General features: G+C 39.3%; 1 protein-coding gene and 1 long non-coding RNA gene across 2 annotated transcripts in view; one reads left to right on the forward strand and one right to left on the reverse strand.

Annotated features, from left to right (window-relative positions):
• The window catches only part of tdrd9 (tudor domain containing 9), a 96,649-nt gene that overhangs the window by 36,850 nt on the left and 40,994 nt on the right, over positions 1 to 18,805 (reverse strand). Inside the window, exons 4-11 of the mRNA XM_062042190.1 lie at positions 15,197 to 15,418; positions 12,472 to 12,594; positions 7,763 to 7,843; positions 7,530 to 7,694; positions 7,342 to 7,445; positions 7,144 to 7,254; positions 6,894 to 6,978; positions 6,769 to 6,826 (exon numbers count right to left, since the gene is read on the reverse strand). Of these exons, the coding sequence (XP_061898174.1) occupies positions 6,769 to 6,826; positions 6,894 to 6,978; positions 7,144 to 7,254; positions 7,342 to 7,445; positions 7,530 to 7,694; positions 7,763 to 7,843; positions 12,472 to 12,594; positions 15,197 to 15,418 (949 nt within the window). The remainder of the gene's footprint in view (positions 1 to 6,768; positions 6,827 to 6,893; positions 6,979 to 7,143; positions 7,255 to 7,341; positions 7,446 to 7,529; positions 7,695 to 7,762; positions 7,844 to 12,471; positions 12,595 to 15,196; positions 15,419 to 18,805) is intronic.
• On the forward strand, positions 6,085 to 9,507 carry LOC133646629 (uncharacterized). The gene is made up of 4 exons (XR_009825324.1): positions 6,085 to 6,216; positions 6,284 to 6,331; positions 6,443 to 6,552; positions 6,624 to 9,507. It is a non-coding gene; the product is annotated as an uncharacterized LOC133646629 (long non-coding RNA).

The raw sequence follows: 18,805 nt of genomic DNA on the forward strand, positions 1-18,805 counted from the left end.
ATACAAATATAGTAAAGAAGAAAAGCAAAGGCAAAAGACAAACTAAAACATAATTTAAAACAAAGGAAAAATATATAAAATCAGATGAAAAACGTATCTTAATATCAATCAGTCTAATAAAAAGCAAAAACTAAAAAACTAACTACAAAAAAAAGGAGAGCAAAGTCTCATACTAGTTTAAAAGCCAGTGAGCAAAAAGTGGGTTTTAAGTTGGGTCTTAAAAGTGGTCAAAAAAGGGGCCTGTCTCACATGAAGAGGGAGAATGTTCCAGAGTTTGGATGGTTGTTCTCATTCATCAAGGTCAGGGCATTCAATCAAATGCAACTGGACTGTTAAGTTTGTCTTAGAAGGCATTTAACCTTTCTTCCAAGTAGGCTTCATCAATTCATGCTCATAGACTAAGATTGGCCAGATCTAGTCTAGATGCTGGTGCCAAAGCCCCAACTATTTGTCCTCCAATTCAAGGAGGGTGTGCCCAGGCAGGGATGGTTTGGCCCTATTGTAATAATAATAATTAAAAAACTGTTGAGATGCAAAAGAGCAACTCTATTGTCAATGCTTACACCAGTCTTTAGACTGGAATCAACCACATTAGCATTATATTCGGTTGTAAAAATGGCACAAAAGGAGCATCTACAATCAGAACTTTTCTAACTCCTGTCATTTGTCAAAGGCAAAATTGTAGTCTTTTAGAAATGGTTGAAAGGACAGTGTTGTATGTGAACTTCTCTGTTCAGCAATGTTTACTTTAACTTTGACGATGGCTTCCTTCACTCCCCTTTCAAACCATCCTTCCTGTCCAGAATCTGTACATTTCTGTCCTCAAAGGCGTGCTGTTTCTCCTTGAGGTGCAGGTAGACAGCGGAGTCTTGACCTTAAGAGTTTGCCTGTCTATGCTGTGCCATACGTCGGCTTAGTGGTCGATTTGTTTCCCCAATATATGAATCAGTGCATTTCATCACTACACTGGACAGCATACACAAGATTGTTTTGGAGGGTATGGAGTGGCCAATCTTTGGGGTGCATTAGTCGGTGTCTCAGTGTGTTACCTGGTTTGAAGTGTACTGGGATGTTATGTAAGTTGAAAATTATTCTGAGTTTCTTAGAGATACCAGATACATATGGAATCTGTCACCTTTTTCTTTCTCTCCCACTTTGCTTTTGTTCCTTGTAGAACTGGATGCACTTTTCACAAACGACCAGCTGGGGTAATCACAGATTTTGAGAACTACCCTCAAACGCTTATGTTCTTTTTGTTTGGCCTGTAAGCTAGTGGGAACGTTATGAACTCTGAATTGTAGGGTTCTGATACCACCCAGTTTGTGTAAGTCAAAAAGAAGGGTATTGACCATTATGTGTGAGTTTTCAATAAACGCTAACAAGGAGGTTCTTGTCCTCTCCAATGTGGACGTTATACCAATAAAGTACCGCGCTACTAATCAATTGGAAGCAATGCTATACTACCTTTGAAAAATAAAAATACCGGTACCGTTTATGCTGCAGTGTAGGTTTGACTACAGAGCCGAGTCGCATGATGTTGTGTGTCAAAACGCACACACAAAGGGCATACAAGCAAGCAATAACATCGGGAAGAGGAAGAATGGCAAAAACCCTGTCATTTCTACTGGTTAAAAAAAGAGGGTGCGTGAAACACAGTATGGAGGTATTTGGGCTTCAAAACTAACAACAAAAGGTGACACTTCAAACAGGGAAGTGCCGCGCTGCAAGTGTTGCTTTAAAACACGCCTCGCCAAATGTGGCGATTAGTATTACCATATTTGCTTCAAACTTAGGTAAACATTTAAATAATAAGCATTCATATCTGCACAAGGAGTTATAAAGAGTGAAAAGTGATAATGTAGTTGTTACACTTTTCCTGCTGTTCAGCTCCCATGCAGACCGTAGTCGAGGAGCACAGGGCAGACGTTCCCTACAGGGCTGATGATTTCGTCAGGGGTAACACCCTTCACTTTACCCGGCAATAGGTCTACTAGAATCCGCTTTCGGGTCAGACTGACGAGGCTACAATTGCTTTATTATTAGTTTTGCAGGACACAACCAGCCCCGTTCATCTTTCTACTGCGCAGTGCACGTGCTCCCTCTCTCTCTCTTTACTCACCCACTCACTCACTGACATCACTCAGCCAACACGTTGCCATTCTTGCAAACACATACACTACTCTCATAACACATAACTAGCTCCTCTGTTGTGCACATGTAGATACTTAGACGGGCGCACAGCTGCTTGGCTTAATGCCAAATATTAGCGCAGCTAAAAAATGCCCATTTAGCGTCATATAATGCAAGAGAAATGACAGAATTTTTGTAACAAATTCCTACAATTTGTGTTTTATCTTTAACAATGTCTGTTTTGCCTGCTACATGGCTTATTTGTTTACTTTTATCCATAGATTTGTTGTTGGTATTTACTAATTGTATTTTCTTAAAGCACAGACGGGGATTGGCAACAATAAATCTTAAGGCATTTCATTTAATAACAATAAAGCATTTTATTTTATTCTAACATAATACTTGATTATGGCAGACTATATGTAATATGAAACATTGTAAATTGTTCTTTGATTGCAACAAGAAAAGCTCAATGTGTTAAAAGCCTTTTAATTTCTATTATAACCTTCCAAAATTGTTCTTTAAAGGCCTACTGAAACCCACTACTACCGACCACGCAGTCTGATAGTTTATATATCAATGATGAAATCTTAACATTGCAACACATGCCAATACTGCCGGGTTAACTTATAAAGAGCAATTTTAAATTTCCCGCCACACTTCCGGTTGAAAAAGCCTTCGGAGGATGACGTATGCGCGTGACGTAGCCCGGGGAACAGAGGTATGCCTTCCTCATTGAATACAATACAAAAAAGCTCTGTTTTCATTTCATAATTCCACAGTATTCTGGACATCTGTGTTGGTGAATCTTTTGCAATTTGTTTAATGAACAATGGAGGCTGCAAAGAAGAACGTTGTAGGTGGGTCGGTGTATAGCGGCTGGCTGTAGCAACACAACAAGGATTACTCACTTGGATAGCAGACGCGCTAGCCGATGCTAACCGGCCACCGCACGGATGATCGGGTGAAGTCCTTCGTCGCGCCGTCGATCGCTGGAACGCAGGTGAGCACGGGTGTTGATGAGCTGGGCAGATGATGGCTGGATGGCGTAGGTGGAGCGCTAATGTTTTTATCATAACTCTGTGAGGTCCGGTTGCTAAGTTGCCAAGTCAGCCTTAGCGTCGTTAGCAACAGCATTGTTAAGCTTTGCCAGGCTGAGATCTATTAACCGTGTAGTTACATGTACATGGTTTAATAGTATTGTTGATCTTCTGTCTATCCTTCCAGTCAGGGATTTATTTATTTTGTTTCTATCTGCATTTGAGACAGATGCTATCATGTTAGCTCATGCTAATTAGCATGAGCTTCGTCGATGTATTGTCGTGGAGATAAAAGGCACTGAATGTCCATTTCGCGTTCTCGACTCTCATTTTCAAGAGGATATAGTATCCGAGGTGGTTTAAAATACAAATCCGTGATCCACAATAGAAAAAGGAGAGAGTGTGGAATCCAATGAGCCAGCTTGTACCTAAGTTACGGTCAGAGCGAAAAAAATATGTATTTCACTGCATTCTAGTCCGTCACTCTAACGTTCCTCGTCCACGAATCTTTCATCCTCGCTCAAATTAATGGGGTAATGGTCCGAATAGCTCTAGCTGCGTTGAAAACAGTAGGAAAATATGAGGGAGTGAACAACTGACAACGTCACGCTACTTCCGGTAGGGGCAAGGTTTTTTTTTATCAGAGACTAAAAGTTGCGAACTTTATCGACGTTGTTCTATACTAAATCCTTTCAGCAAAAATATGGCAATATCGCAAAATGGTCAAGTATGACACATAGAATGGATCTGCTATCCCCGTTTAAATAAAAAAAAATCATTTCAGTAGGCCTTTAAGTGCAATAGGAAACATATGTTTAATGTATTAGAAGATTTTCTGTTAAAATTAAGCCAATATTGAAATTTTTTGTAGTTCCCTTTATTTTAAAAAGTTTTGAAAAGTACATTTTTGTACAGGTACCAAATTATTGGTATCGGAACAACTCTAAGACAGATATACGTATATGTATGTACACATATGTATTTATATGTATTAGGGTTGTCAATGAGTTGGTACCGGTACTAAAATGTATATCGCTACTTTTCCAAACTTTTAAAAATTCGGTATTGCACTTGTTAACATTTACATGAAAAAATGTAAAACAGGTCACAGATGGGCAAAACAAAATCGGAATTGACCTGTAGTGTGAACATAGCATAATTTCAGTTATCTGTAAAGGCAAAATACGTCCATTTTCAGTTCCTATACTGACTTAAAACATTATGGAGAGTAAAAGAGGCAGTAAATTGTTTGATATTCTCTTAGGTGATGTGCACTGTTCCACATTTTGTAAACTCCTGTGTGTAGTTGGCCCTCCCATCCCTCTCAAAACTCTGTTGAAATAGTCTCATACATTTGTGCTGCTTTGTGCAGTTGAAAAGGTTGTTTGTGCGGATTCGTTTAAAATTCTTTTATAGGTCAATATAAATTTTTTCATATCCCCGTTCTCCAAATTCACTTCAAATTAAGCCAAAATAGTCTCATTCATTTGTGCTGGAAATATTTTTGGTTTAACTATTATAGTATAAGTTTTTACCATTTTATGTTTTTTATGTTAGTTTAATTTAAGTTATTACATATGAACAGTCCTTAACTATGTCAAAACCTACCCAAACCAGTCCCAATCATTTGTGCTATGTTTGTGCTGATTTGTGCAGTTAAAATGGTTGTTTGTGCTGCTTTATTTTCTGAGTTATTAAAGATTATTTTCTAGGTCAATCAAAGGTCACCCAGATTGTAGCATTTACTCAATGTGCAAATGTTTTTACTGCATGTGAAATATAAACATTGTAGCATTAATTCAATGTGCAAAAATGTTTGTGCAAATTAGAACATCAAATACAAATTTAACATTTAAAAATCAGTGCAGAACAAATATGAACATAAACACTAACCATAATTTATGAAAAAAATCTCTAGTCCTTCGTGTACAACACAGCATGGGCAGATATTTGTTTTTTCTGATGCTGCTTATACACTACTTCGCATGTCATCATACAGCTCCCAGACACATGCAGCCCTTTTGCAGTAGGATACATTATGTCCAAGAGAATTCTGGGTCAAGCCTGCCCGAAAAGCAATGACTGCCCTCAATGTGAAGGCCTGTCCTTGAAGCACCATTTTGAAGGATAATTCACACAAGGGAAGCCCTCTCTGGTGAAAAACCCTTTGTGCTGGAGTTGCTGAGCAATGGCTGCCAAGGTCAGTGTCAATCCAAACAAGTTCTCCAAGTCTGTAGCTGTGGATAAAACTCACTGCCCATAGAGTCAGGAAAACTGAGGCCTTCTTCCACAGCAGTTGCAAGATGAGAGATGCCAGAAGTCTGGAGAACACCAATAGAGGTAGAGATACATGCAACTTTGTTTGCTTAGGTTGCAAATAAACACTTGCAATGTTTTGCAATGTTCTCTGTATCATAGCAGAGATGTTGCAATGTGTATTTATTTGTAGCGTACCACATGTTAGTTGCACAGCTTCAAATAGTTTATCAGTCTTGCCCTCTCTATGTAGACCTGTTGGGTCACACCCTTTGTGGCGATAGCTTTTACCAGTTTAAGGAACTGGTTGCTGTGTTCGTTGCGACATACAGTACATTTTCAAAAGAAATACTGTTGCAGAAAGAACTACATAAGCTCTGACAAAAGGCATCAAATGCACAAGTGTTTAGCACAGAGACTTTTGATTTATAGACTTTAAAAGGCTGCTGATGGTTTCCATCTTTTAACAATTGCAGCTTCACTTTTTTGTGGCCCACAGATGAAACTGCATGCAGCCATTCTTGACAAGGAGAGAACTCATCTTCCTTTTTTTGTGTGGAACCACTTGGCCTCTCAAGTTTTCCATGGCATCTTCATCTGTTGGGCATGTGCTTGTGGCAGCATCACTCCCCTGACACGAGTAGGCATCCTTTCGTCTCTTCTTTTCCACAGTGGACGCAGGGTCAATGGCAGCATTGTCATTGTTTTTTTTTGTTTTTTAGCAGAACAATTCTGCATGTTACCTTCGATGGAGATAAGTTGGCGAGCAATACAACGATCCACCCTTATAGTAAGTTTTCGTGTTTGAAATTACCTTGTTTTATATTTTTGAATTTTATCTTCGGCTGAACTTGCAGTGACGCTGGTGCTGTGGAGTAGTGGCACCATTATTTCTGTCCAGAATGGTAAGTAATTTACAAGTGTTATCATATGGGGAATAATCTCAGGGAGGAAGTTAATGTTGTCACAATCCCCATCAGCCATGGCAAGTGATTTGCTCTTCTCACATATTTCAGTTACCCACTGTCCCATCAGTCTGGATCTGAACACATGCATCCACGTTTTCCTGTTTTTCACCCTTGTCATCTAGAATGGCAACACACTTTTGTGCAATGTGTGCTCTCAGGTATTTTACTCTTAAGAACAAGGGGGCTGGGTGACCTTTGATTGACCTATAAAATAATCTTAATATTTCAGAAACATGAACAGCACAAACAACCATTTCAACTGCAAAAACCAGCACAAACAAATGAGACTATTTCAACAGAGTTTTGCGAGGGGCCAACTTCACACAGGTTTTGTAAATCCCTGGGTAAGACCAAACTGAGGTAAGAGAACCTACCATATTTGACATCAGGCACAGTCACTGAACTTTCTGCAATGTTGGTTGAAAGGATAATCTGCAAAGGTCCAAGCAGACATTTAGAACAAATTGTTCAATAAATATCCCGCATATAAAGGGTTTACCTTTCTGTATCCAGGAACAGGAGGCAGGAAAACACCATACTGCTCTTCCATAGTCACAGAGGAATGGAGGGGATAAACCTGTAACCTGTAGGTTCGTATTAACTTGAGATGGGTTCAAGGGATTCAAACAATAAAACAAGTAAAGATAATATGATCATCAACAGGTTAAACTTGTACCACATTCAAGGATATAACAGCAAAATGTTTATTTGAACATAAAAAGGATGCTACTACGTATAAAAAAGTTGACCTTTTGCGGACCAGCTTGGCCAGGGCTTGATGCATGTAGGTTATCTCGTGTGAGCCGGGAAGGAAAACAAGGACACTGCCTCTCTCTGAGAAGCGTACGCCATCGTCATCGCTGATGCACAAACAGCATTTTTCAACACATGATGTGCATTTAAAGCTACAAAATGAAGTTTTGTAAGCGGAGAACTGGAGTTTTCACCTGGAATCTTGGCCTTCTATCTTGTCAAAGCTCTGGATGAGACTGACAGCAAGATCATACATCTGAGCTGAGATGTGAGGGTCATCTAAATGGGTCGAATCCACCTGGTAAAAAGACAAATTAAAACATGTCTTTGGAAAAACACAATGACCAAGGACAGAATCAACAAGAATTAAGAAGCGCTTTACACTATAGAGACTTAAATGCTGAAGGTCTTCCAGGTAAAAATCCTCAATGCCATAAGGTGCCCCCTCCACTTCAAACACATAGGCTGGGTTCATTTTTCCACGAATTGGAGTACTGAAGTAATCTGCAAACTGTCTGCAGTTGATCGTGGCTGACATGAGTATGATCTGGAAGAGTATCGATTCCATTAGTGATGGATCAACAAGTTGAAATAATGTTCTGATTTCGCAGTTACCTTCACGTAACGTGAGTTGGAGTTGAGAAGTTTTCTCAAGACAAGCAAAAGAAAGTCCATCTCCTCAGTACGCTCATGAACCTTGGAAAAATACATTGTACATAGTGATAGACAATTAATCCAATTATAATTTCGATTTGTATTATAGCTTGTCACTCTTATGAAAATATAATAACTGAAAAAAATAAAAAAAATAAAAAATAGATTAATGGGCCGTGCAACTTTCATGCAAATTCTGGAGCTTGTGACAGTGAAACAGAATGAGTAAAAAAAGAGCATGTCTACCAGAAGTTTGGAATTTCACCATGATTGCCATTTTTATTTGATACAGCGCTAGTATGCCTAATCAATAATCACTAAACTCAACAGAAAAGACTCACATAATTGGCCAATAAAACGGAATCCACTGATAAACGCAAAATAATATCAGGGGAAATTTTCATAAATGTAAGTGAAAGGCTGTCATTGTGAAAAGAGACATTTATTTGGGAAAATAAAAAATCCAGTAGTGCTCTTTTTTTCCCTGACACACGAAAACGGCAGCCGTCCTGAACTAAACAATGTCGAGACAGCGACTTGAAACAGCAACTAAACTACGACGCTAAAACTCGCAGGAACAATCCATACACCCACAACATCTTATCTGCTTGTGTTGTTGTAACAACATCATCGATGTTACATTAATCTACAAACAGGGGTCACAACCTGAGAAGCTCGCTCTTTTTTGTTACAGCCTCAAGTCGCCTCTTTACTCATCAAGCTGGGAACAACAGCAGACCACACTTACACCCTTCACAATAATAGCGCGGTGCTTCACCAGTGTTTCCCACACATTCATTTATTTGTGGCGGCCCGCCACGAAAGAATTACGTCTGCCACGACTCGGATTTTCATAATTTTTATTTTCGGGATTTGAATGCATTTATTTTGAAAGGACAGCTGGAGAGAGACGGGGGAGGGGGGAGAGAGGGTATTGACGCGGAGCAGAGCGACTGTCAGGTGGGATCAAACTGGGTCGCCGCAGCGGGTGCTCTACCAGGTGAGATAGGTTATAGCTGCATCGCTCGCGGCTCGTCATATATTTAACGTTAATCCGCGATTTCACAGAGCGTTTCACTGACGGTGAGCAGCCTGACGCTGCTTCATTAACCGCTGTTTGACTCGGGGGCCGGGGCAGACACACGCAGTAACAGTCACCTGTTACCATACCGACGAGCTAACGTGTCCAGGTTATAGCCCTGTTGTCAATAAACACACGTGGAGACGGTGCTTCAGATACTAATACTAATTTGATACTGTAGTAGTTATATCTTGTGTATTCATAATGTAAAATGGATGGATGGATGGACGTTTAAAACAAAACTGTTATTATTAATTAGTAAGTATACATTTTTTTAGCCTTTTTAGAGAAAATCATATTGTAGTAAATTATGCAAATTACTCGATGATGTCATGGTGACCACGCCCATAGCCACGCCCCCACCGCCACAGGTATCTTGGCAGTTTATGGGAAACACTGTATCACATCCGTTCTAACTGCACTAACAAAATTAAGGTTTCAAAATGTACCTTACACTAGCATAATGTACTTAAAGCACTTACTGATACATTTACGGTACACAATTATTATGCTTTGACCTAAAATACTGGTCAAAATAGTCCAAACATGTATTGCACAATAAATGTGAGTATTTTTTCATTTAACATTTTATTATTATTATTTATTTGACACATAAAGCATACACTCTGAGGATAAAATAGGTGTAAAAGAAATAAAATCATAACAGTAAATACTGAATTGTATTGTTTTTTGTATTGCAATTGTTAAATGTATTGTTATTGCTATTATTTTACTTGTTGTGGTTTATTCGTTATTAATTTATACAGAATTTTTTTTTTTTTAAACTGTATTTCAAGTTGAGTGTTGGTGGTACAATCAATACTCATGTTTTCAAATTATTGTATTATATTGTATGAGGCATTCACATTATATTATTCTGCAACAAAATTAATCTATTTATTATTATTCCTCCGCAGCGTTTTTCGTCCACCTATAACTCCAAAACCGTTTCCAATCCAATTGATCCTGTTCAAGTGTCAAAATGTTAAGTGCTCGAAGGACATGCAGGCTCGTTCAACAAACATGCCCTCAAATTACTGGTTTTACAGTAATTTATCATTTTACAGTATTTTCACCCTTTTTTACTTTTCCCTTCTTCTCCTACATCTTTAAACTGATTTCAACCATTCCACCATCAAAATATTAATTTTAATCAGGACAATAAAACTATTTTTTCCAAACCGAAAACATTTAGTTTTTCATGATTCTCCAAAATATTGGACAATACAATTGGTACAGGTATAAAAGAAAGGGCATCTCTATCCTCCTTCAAAACCGCAATAAAAGTTCACCTCCAGGCAGCTACAACCCTAAACTAACACCCTCCCCGGATTGCTAATAATCAAATGTAAACAATCAAATGCAGATACTTTTTCTTTTTCTTATACCTTCTGATCTCTCTCTCTCTCTCTCTATGTCCACTACTTGATGTCCATATCCCCCCCCCCCTCCACACCCCTGATTATAAATAATGTAAATAATTCAATGTGATTATCTTGTGTGATGACTGTATTATGATGATAGTATATATGATAGTATATATCTGTATCATGAATCAATTTAAGTGGACCCCGACTTAAACAAGTTGAAAAACTTATTCGGGTGTCACCATTTAGTGGTCAATTGTACGGAATATGTACTTCACTGTGCAACCTACTAATAAAAGTCTCAATCAATCAATCAATCAAACTCAGCCCACCACTCTCACTGACGGTTACCTTTTATCCCCTACCTGATAATAACCTTGCAACTAAATGTTCAAAAATATAGGAAAATATGTTTGTTGTAGTAAAAAAACAAGTATTTAGTCTGAAATTAGCAAAAACAAAAAAAGCAATATTTTCTCAGAAATGCATTCTGGCAGCCACCTTAGTATTTCAATAAATAGTCATCTTAAGGGCTCATTTGCAATGTTAATGTTAGTTTATTTAAGCATTATAACTTTGATTTAATTGTGCTTGTGCAACATACTTTATGTGAAGCTTCACATTGAAGTCATTTTGTAAAGGCAAGAGTCCAGCAACAACGTGTGTGGTGCAGCATGTTATAATGGCTGATTTATGGATTCAAGCACAAAATGGTATGATTGAGACTACGACCTTTTCCTCCCCGATCAAGGAGATATGCTAGCTCATTTGCAAGTAAATGTTTCACACACACACACACACAGGTAATATATTTTATAGAAAAAAAAATTTCATTTATCACAAAAATTACCTAAAAACGTTGTATTGTTGCAGCATATAATTCTGGGTAATTAGATGTAATTTTCAATGGCTAAATCGCTCACTTTAACATCCACAGCTGCAGTTCTTTTTGACAGAAGGGCAGTTTGGCTGAGTGTGTAACACGTGCCTTTCACCCTACTGCGGTGGGTTTGAACCCCGGAAGGCACCAAAATATATGTCTCTACATTTTTTAAAATAAATAAATACATACACATACATACATACATTTTATTGTAAAGAAAAATAAAAATATTCATACCCGAAATTAAACAAAAAGGCACTACTGTCGCACACAAATCTATTTTGACCAAAGCAGCAAACTGCTCTGGAGCGTGGCTGTTTAATACAGTGGTTAGCATGATCGACTTTCACGGACCTGGTTCAAATCCTTGACTGCCATGGATTTACCCACGAGGGTTAATCTCGTAAATTAATTCAGGGCAGCACGGTGGCAGAGGGGTTAGTGCGTCTGCCTCACAATACGAAGGCCCTGAGTAGTCGTGAGTTCAATCCCGGCCTCGGGATCTTTCTGTGTGGAGTTTGCATGTTCTCCCCGTGACTGCGTGGGTTCCCTCCGGGTACTCCGGCTTCCTCCCACTTCCAAAAACATGCACCTGGGGATAGGCTGATTGGCAACACTAAATTGGCCCTAGTATGTGAATGTTGTCTGTCTATCTGTGTTGGCCCTGCGATGAGGTGGCGACTTGTCCAGGGTGTACCCCGCCTTCCGCCCGATTGTAGCTGAGATAGGCTCCAGCGCCCCCCACGACCCCGAAGGGAATAAGCGGTAGAAAATGGATGGATGGATGGATAATTCAGGGATGCATACTTCCTTGGCTAGTTAGCAATCAGCCTTAATTCCAACTATTACAACATACATTTCTAAATTCATAGTACTGTACGTTGCAGTACAGTTTCCTATCGTCAACATTCAAACTTTTCCCACAATCACAGTATTTCTGCTTTCAAACCATTTCACAGTTAAACCTTACACATTCCACTCACATTTAAACAAGCATTCTTCAATATGCAAACCATTCCTACTGTTTATCCAAAATTCTTACAATCATCCTACATTCCTTCTGCATTTCAGTTTGACTAAGGCATTTGGGGCATTCACAGACATGATACATAAATTGTATTGTATTGTACTGTATTTATAATAATCTTCCAGCCCTAATTGTATATTTGGATCAAATGGTCAGTGATTATATCATTGTTACACAATGAAACACCCAAAGAATAAGAAATATGGATAATTGCAGAGCAATCCTTTAGACTCGTACTCAATTTACAGTACGGCCAAATAAAATGTGGTTAATTATCACAAGAGATGATATTTCCTATGTATATGTACGCACCTCGTCAATAAAAATATGGGAGTACTCTGTGAGGGTCCTGGCAGACACCAGTTTTTCCAGCAGCACTCCTGTTGTCATATAGATCAGTCGGGTGTGTTCAGTTGCCATCTTTTCTAGCCCAACCTGAAATACAGATAAAGATGAACATGCTATGTGTGTGCATAGTTTGGTGATATGACACAGGTGGCGATATTGTCATCAAACAACCAAAGATTTCTAATTTGAGCTTCAGTTTCCCCTCTTTTCTGCCCAGTCATTTCATTCAGCAAGTTATTGAACAGTAAATCAGTGTGTGACTGAGACATATTGTTTTTCAGGGAAGCATAAATAGCATACACGGCAGTGTGTGGGGAAAGTCACACTGGAAGTGATTTGGGTACATTTAAGGTGGAAAACGCCACACAAATACAGCCTTTACATTGTGATCACAAATACCACAAGGTACTTCAAAGTTTAAGCATCGAGTCTGCTGTCACTGCATTCGCTTTCCTGGTTTAAATTTAAAGTTAAAGTACCACTGATAGTCACACACACACACTAGGTGTGATGAAATTACTCTCTGCATTTGACACATCCCCTTGTTCCACCCCCCGGGGAGGTGAGGGGAGCAGTGAGCAGCAGTGGTGGCCACGCTCGGGAATCATTTTGGTGATTTAACCCCCAATTCCAACCCTTGATGCTGAGTGCCAAGCAGGGAGGTAATGAAAAACACAATACTAAAGGGTCATGTTGAGATTTTTCACTACATTTAAACCACTTCTACATAACATGTAACGGTTGTTCTTTGGTCAAACATTTGCATAAATTATATTTTACAGATCGTTTTCAAGCACGGTGGCACAGGGGTTAGTGCATGTGCCTCCCAATACGAAGGTCATGAGTAGTCCTGGGTTCGATCCTGCGCTCGGGATCTTTCTCTGTGGAGTTTGCATGTTCTCCCCGTGACTGCGTGGGTTCCCTCCGGGTACTCAGGCTTCCTCCCACCTCCAAAGACATGCACCTGGGGATGGGTTGATTGGCAACACTAAATTGACCTTAGTGTGTGAATGTTGTCTGTCTATCTGTGTTGGCCCTGCGATGAGCTGGCGACTTGTCCAGGGTGTACCCCGCCTTCCGCCCAAATGCAGCTGAGATAGGCTCCAGCACCCCCCGCGACCCCGAAAGGGACAAGCGGTAGAAAATGGATGGATGGGTTTTCAAGCTGCTGGATGGGTTTTCAAGCTGCTTTCTGACCGTTTCTATAGGATGTGTCATTTTGTGGGCGGTCTTATGTACATGGCTCCACTTTGACCATGTGTTCTCACCGTCATCCATGTTGTAGTGTTTAGCGCTTCCATATGGAGTCTACTGACAGAAATGAGTTAAAACTATATGCTACTTTATATTAGAAATAGCAACAGCGGAGGATGCAAGTGAACGTATGAACCAGTCTGCCCCACAACAAGAGGATAATTTCCTGACTACTGATTGTGATCACAACTACAGGACAGCATGCTAAGATATTCGACTTCAACTCTGCCCGGGAGGCACAGATTCGCTAAAGTAAGCGAACCGAAGGTTCAAAAAGCCGGGGGCTAAATAGCTAAATGCTAGTTCGAAGCCATTGCCTAGCAAACCAAAGCTAAACAACCAAACCGAAGGAGTTGGACATATTTTAAACGCTTCTGACCTCACAATAGAGCTACAAGATAGGCTGACACAGCTTTGGCCGGTGAAAGATACGTGAAAGAAAAAAAACGAACAAAAAAAACCCACCATAGAGCCTCCGCTTGCCCCAGAAGTCAACAACACCAAGGGCTTCACTTCGCTGCCGAGCAACCATGAGCACGAAAAGAAGTCGTCACCGGGGCAATAAAGGTGGAACCGGACTTAAAAGAGATAGTAGGAACTCTAAAAAACTAATATAAATAAGACTTAAAGCAACGTCAACAATCTCCAGGAAGAGATTATCAAAGGTGTACAAAAAGATGTTGCAGATCTCCAAGAACAGATTATCAAAGGTTTACAAAAAGATGTTGCAGATCTCCAAGAACAGATTATTAAAGACAGAAAATAATCTCTAAATGATATGATGGAATTTAGAAAGTTCAGAGAAAAAATTAAGATTATCTGTGAAGACAACGAAGCATTAAAACGGGAGGTGGAGAAGTTGAAAGAGGAGATTGTAACACTGCGTCAACAGTCGAACGACAAGCAGAAAGTAAACACCCATTGGTGAGCAGTGGAGAACATTAAAATGGCAATAGTTGCAATTCAATAACACTTATTTGAAGAATTTCAGGGAGGAGATGGCTGCATTGAGACAACAGCTCAATACCAGACAACAAGATATCACCAAACTGGAGAATATCAGCATTTTGGAAAACATCAGAGATGAAGTGGATCAGTTTACACAACAGAATGACATCTTTGTATCCCCAACAAAATTTGCATCTTCTGTAAATGGAGTGATTGCATTTTGAGGGGTGAAATTCACTAATTTAGATTAGTAGTTAGTTCAGAATTTTTGCTGAGCAGTTTAAAAAAAACATTGAACAAATATTTGCATAAAGCAAAAAAACTGCCCAGTCTCATGTTGATAGTGTTGAAAACTTAAAAAATTATCTGTTGAAAAATAATCTTAATAAAAATAATAAACCTTTGTCTCATTAATTACGAACAAAGCGATTATTCGCAATTAAATATTTGAATCATTTGACAGTTATAATTTAAATGTTGAACCAACCTGATATCCAACCAGACTACCGAGGGTACACTTCCTCTGAGTAGCAACCCATCGAGCAATACTTGTAGCACCAATTCTGCGTGGTTGCGTGACCACAATGTTGCACGAGGCATTTTTCTCACTGTAGTGGTCCAGAATGTACTGTGGCAGCTGGGTGGTCTTGCCGCTGCCTGTGGCTCCTCGAATTATGACAACAGAGTTGTTTTCTATGAGAGAAATCAGCTGCAAGGACACACACACACACACACACACACACACACACACACACACACACACACACACACACACACACAAAGTTTAAGCTTCAGCTTTAAGTCAAATGTTTAAAAAAAATAATACAGAGCAGATGTACATTTCATTAAAAGTCAGTCCTGTTCATCTTGACAACCAGTCTATGTTGAGTCATCAACCAACTCGTCAAGTCCTGGTTCACTATGTGTACTAAAAACAGCGAGCTTCAGCGGACGTCGTGGAACTGCATTTTTACAAACCAGTGTATCAATTCCTTGGAATCGCTTGCCATTTATTTAAACGGCTCTCTTATCGACGCCGTTGCGTACTGACGTCAGATCTCAAAATGGTGGAGCCCGATCGCAACAAATGCTCTACAGCTGACTACATTTTACAAGAAAAGATTGCAACAGCGCTACTTGTAATAATTACAAGGCTGCTAGTTCATCAAGAAAAGGCCATGCAAGCAATATGCTGAAACATTTGAACACACAGCATGCAATAATTGTAAATGAAAGTCGCGTTTAACCACTCCCTTTTAATTAAAATGAAATTATTCGTTAGGGACCCTTTGGGACTTTGTGACAAGGGGTGGCACTTTCGTGACTTCTGCGGTGCTTTTTTGTGAACTTCTGGATCTGCCTCCCGGGAGCCTTTTGGCCATGGAGACCAGCTGCTGGGTCTCTGACACACCAGAGTCCATTTGGAGAGACTGGAGGAGATGCAGATGAAGAGACAGGGCTGTGGAGCCAGCACCGAGCGCAGGAACGGACAAGCTTCACAGTGTCTTGGCTGAATGAGCAGGTATTGGACAACTCAGTCTCCTTGGACGTATCCTCGCTCATCCATGCGGACTGGACACTGGCCGAGAGTTACTGGGCGGCCGAGAGTGGAGTCGGCTCTCTTGGTTGCTTTGTTGGGTCTGCTCCCGTCTCTGGCCATGCTCCCTCCACCCCAGCAGATGATGGCGTGGAACACCACAGAGGCCACCAGAGTGTGTATGTTTCTTTTACTTTTTATTCATAGCTGTATGTAGAAGTGGCTGGTTGCATCAGCTCTGCTCTTTTAATGTCTTTAATGTCCTTTGTGTTCTTTGATGTTTCCCTCTTACACACATGTAAGAGGGATGTGTGTTATGGCTATGAGTTGTTTTTTCCCTTGGCCTCAGTCTGGACCCCCTCTCTTGGGGCCCAGGCTTAGACCGATTTTTTTTTCTCATCCCCCCATTGTTTACCTGTATCTCACCTTTTTTGTAAGGGGCGCCGGAAGTTGGCAGACCCGTCAGCGATCCTGTTCTGTCTCTCTGTTATGTTTGATCCTGTTCTGTCTCCCTGTAATGTTTGTCTGATCTTGAATGGGATTGTGCTGAAAATTTTAATTTCCTCTCGGGGGATTAATAAAGTATTTCTGATTCTGATTCTGATTAATGCCTTTTCATTTATATGAGCATGGCGAGAGACAGATTCTGACTGGCTACGAGGCGGGCAGCCCCAGTTGACGTCCGCCACTAGACGAATGTCAACGAGCGACTAAGTTTGTGGTCAAAAGTTTGCATTTTGGGTTGGTGAATGTTGAATTGTAGTCAGAGAAAAGTTGCATGTTTTCCTGCAACCATATTTTCTCTAAGTCATATACCGTATTTTTCGGAGTACAAGTCGCTCCAGAGTATAAGTCGCACCGGCCGAAAATGCATAATAAAGAAGGAAAAAAACATATAAGTTGCACTGGAGTATAAGTCGCATTTTTTGGGGAAAAGTATTTGATCAAATTCAACACCAAGAATAGACATTTGAAAGGCAATTTAAAATAAATAAAGAATAGTGAACAACAGGCTGAATAAGTGTACATTATATGACGCATAAATAACCAACTGAGAACGTGCCTGGTATGTTAACGTAACATATTATGGTAAGAGTCATTCAAATAACTATAACATATAGAACATGCTATACGTTTACCAAACAATCTGTCACTCCTAATCGCTAAATCCGATGAAATCTTATACGTCTAGTCTCTTACGTGAAGGAGCTAAATAATATTATTTGATATTTTACGGTAATGTGTTAATAATTTCACACATAAGTCGCTCCTGAGTATGAAACTATGAAAAAAACTGCGACTTATAGTCCGAAAAATACGGTACAGGTGAAACTCATAAAATTAGAATATGGTGTTAAAGTCCATTCATGTCAGCAATTAACTTCAAATGTGAAACAAATCTGTAATATTAACTTATTACATGCAAGCCTTTATTATAATTCTGATTATCATGGCTTACAGTTGTTTTAAACTTTACATTTTCTGAGATTTTTAATTCAAAGTTTTCATAAACCGTAAGCCATAATCATCAAAATTATAACCAATAAAGGCTTGACATATCTCACTTTGCATGTAATAAGTTAATATCAAATGCTACTAGGGTTGCAAAATTCCAGGAATATTAAAAATTAGAAACTTTCCATGGGAATATATGGGAATTAACAGGAATTAATGGGAAAGGAATGGGAATAAAAATTGAATGCCACATGCTAGATCTTGCAGCATGATTATTAGCTAAAACAACCTGATTTAATGCAAATTCAGTAGAATTTCAACCCTTCACAGTGCATTCCTCCATCACATGTGCAGATAATTCCCAGCATGCTACACACTACTGCAGGGCTATTGAGGCCACACTAGTATTTGAGCCCAAGGACTTCATTCAGTCAGGTAAGTTTTGATGATATTACTGGGGTAAATATATTTGATCTATGGTATTTAAGTTTAATAGAGGTGTAATTGCTGTAGACTACTCCTGCAGACTTCCTCTCAAGCTAGCAAGCTGTTCCTGTACTTGTTAAACGGTTTTGGGGCCAATATTTCTAGCTAGCTAGGTTTATGTACCACCACAGTCTCATAATGAACCGAAAACATTTCTCTGTTAAACGTGATGCTAATTTTCATTTATGCTAAGAATGTTAGCGATCCAAATTTACCTTTGTGATCTGTAAAGTTCAACTAGCAAATACTAAATCAAAATGTGTAGTTTCCTATGCCTTCTGTTCTGCTAGCCATTCTGTTGTCATACAAGAATGTAGGTTATAGTTTGATTTAGCATGCTGATTGAGTGTTCATTTATTCATCTAGCCTATTTCTATTCATTTGTCCATTAGTAAAATATTTTTAAAGACTACTACAATTGTTTAGCTGACTATTTATATCTGTGTGTGGCATTGCATTAGTGTTTTACAATAACAAATAAATACAAACATAATAATGCCACGTATACCATCTGATGTGTGGAAACATTTCACCCCAACCAATGTAGGCGGAAAGGCTGTGTACATTTGCAAATACTGTGCAAAGAGCTACGTCAAAAATTCCACAAAGATGCAGCAG

The sequence above is a fragment of the Entelurus aequoreus genome, linkage group LG03 (assembly GCF_033978785.1).
Source record: "Entelurus aequoreus isolate RoL-2023_Sb linkage group LG03, RoL_Eaeq_v1.1, whole genome shotgun sequence".
Taxonomy (NCBI): domain Eukaryota; kingdom Metazoa; phylum Chordata; class Actinopteri; order Syngnathiformes; family Syngnathidae; genus Entelurus; species Entelurus aequoreus.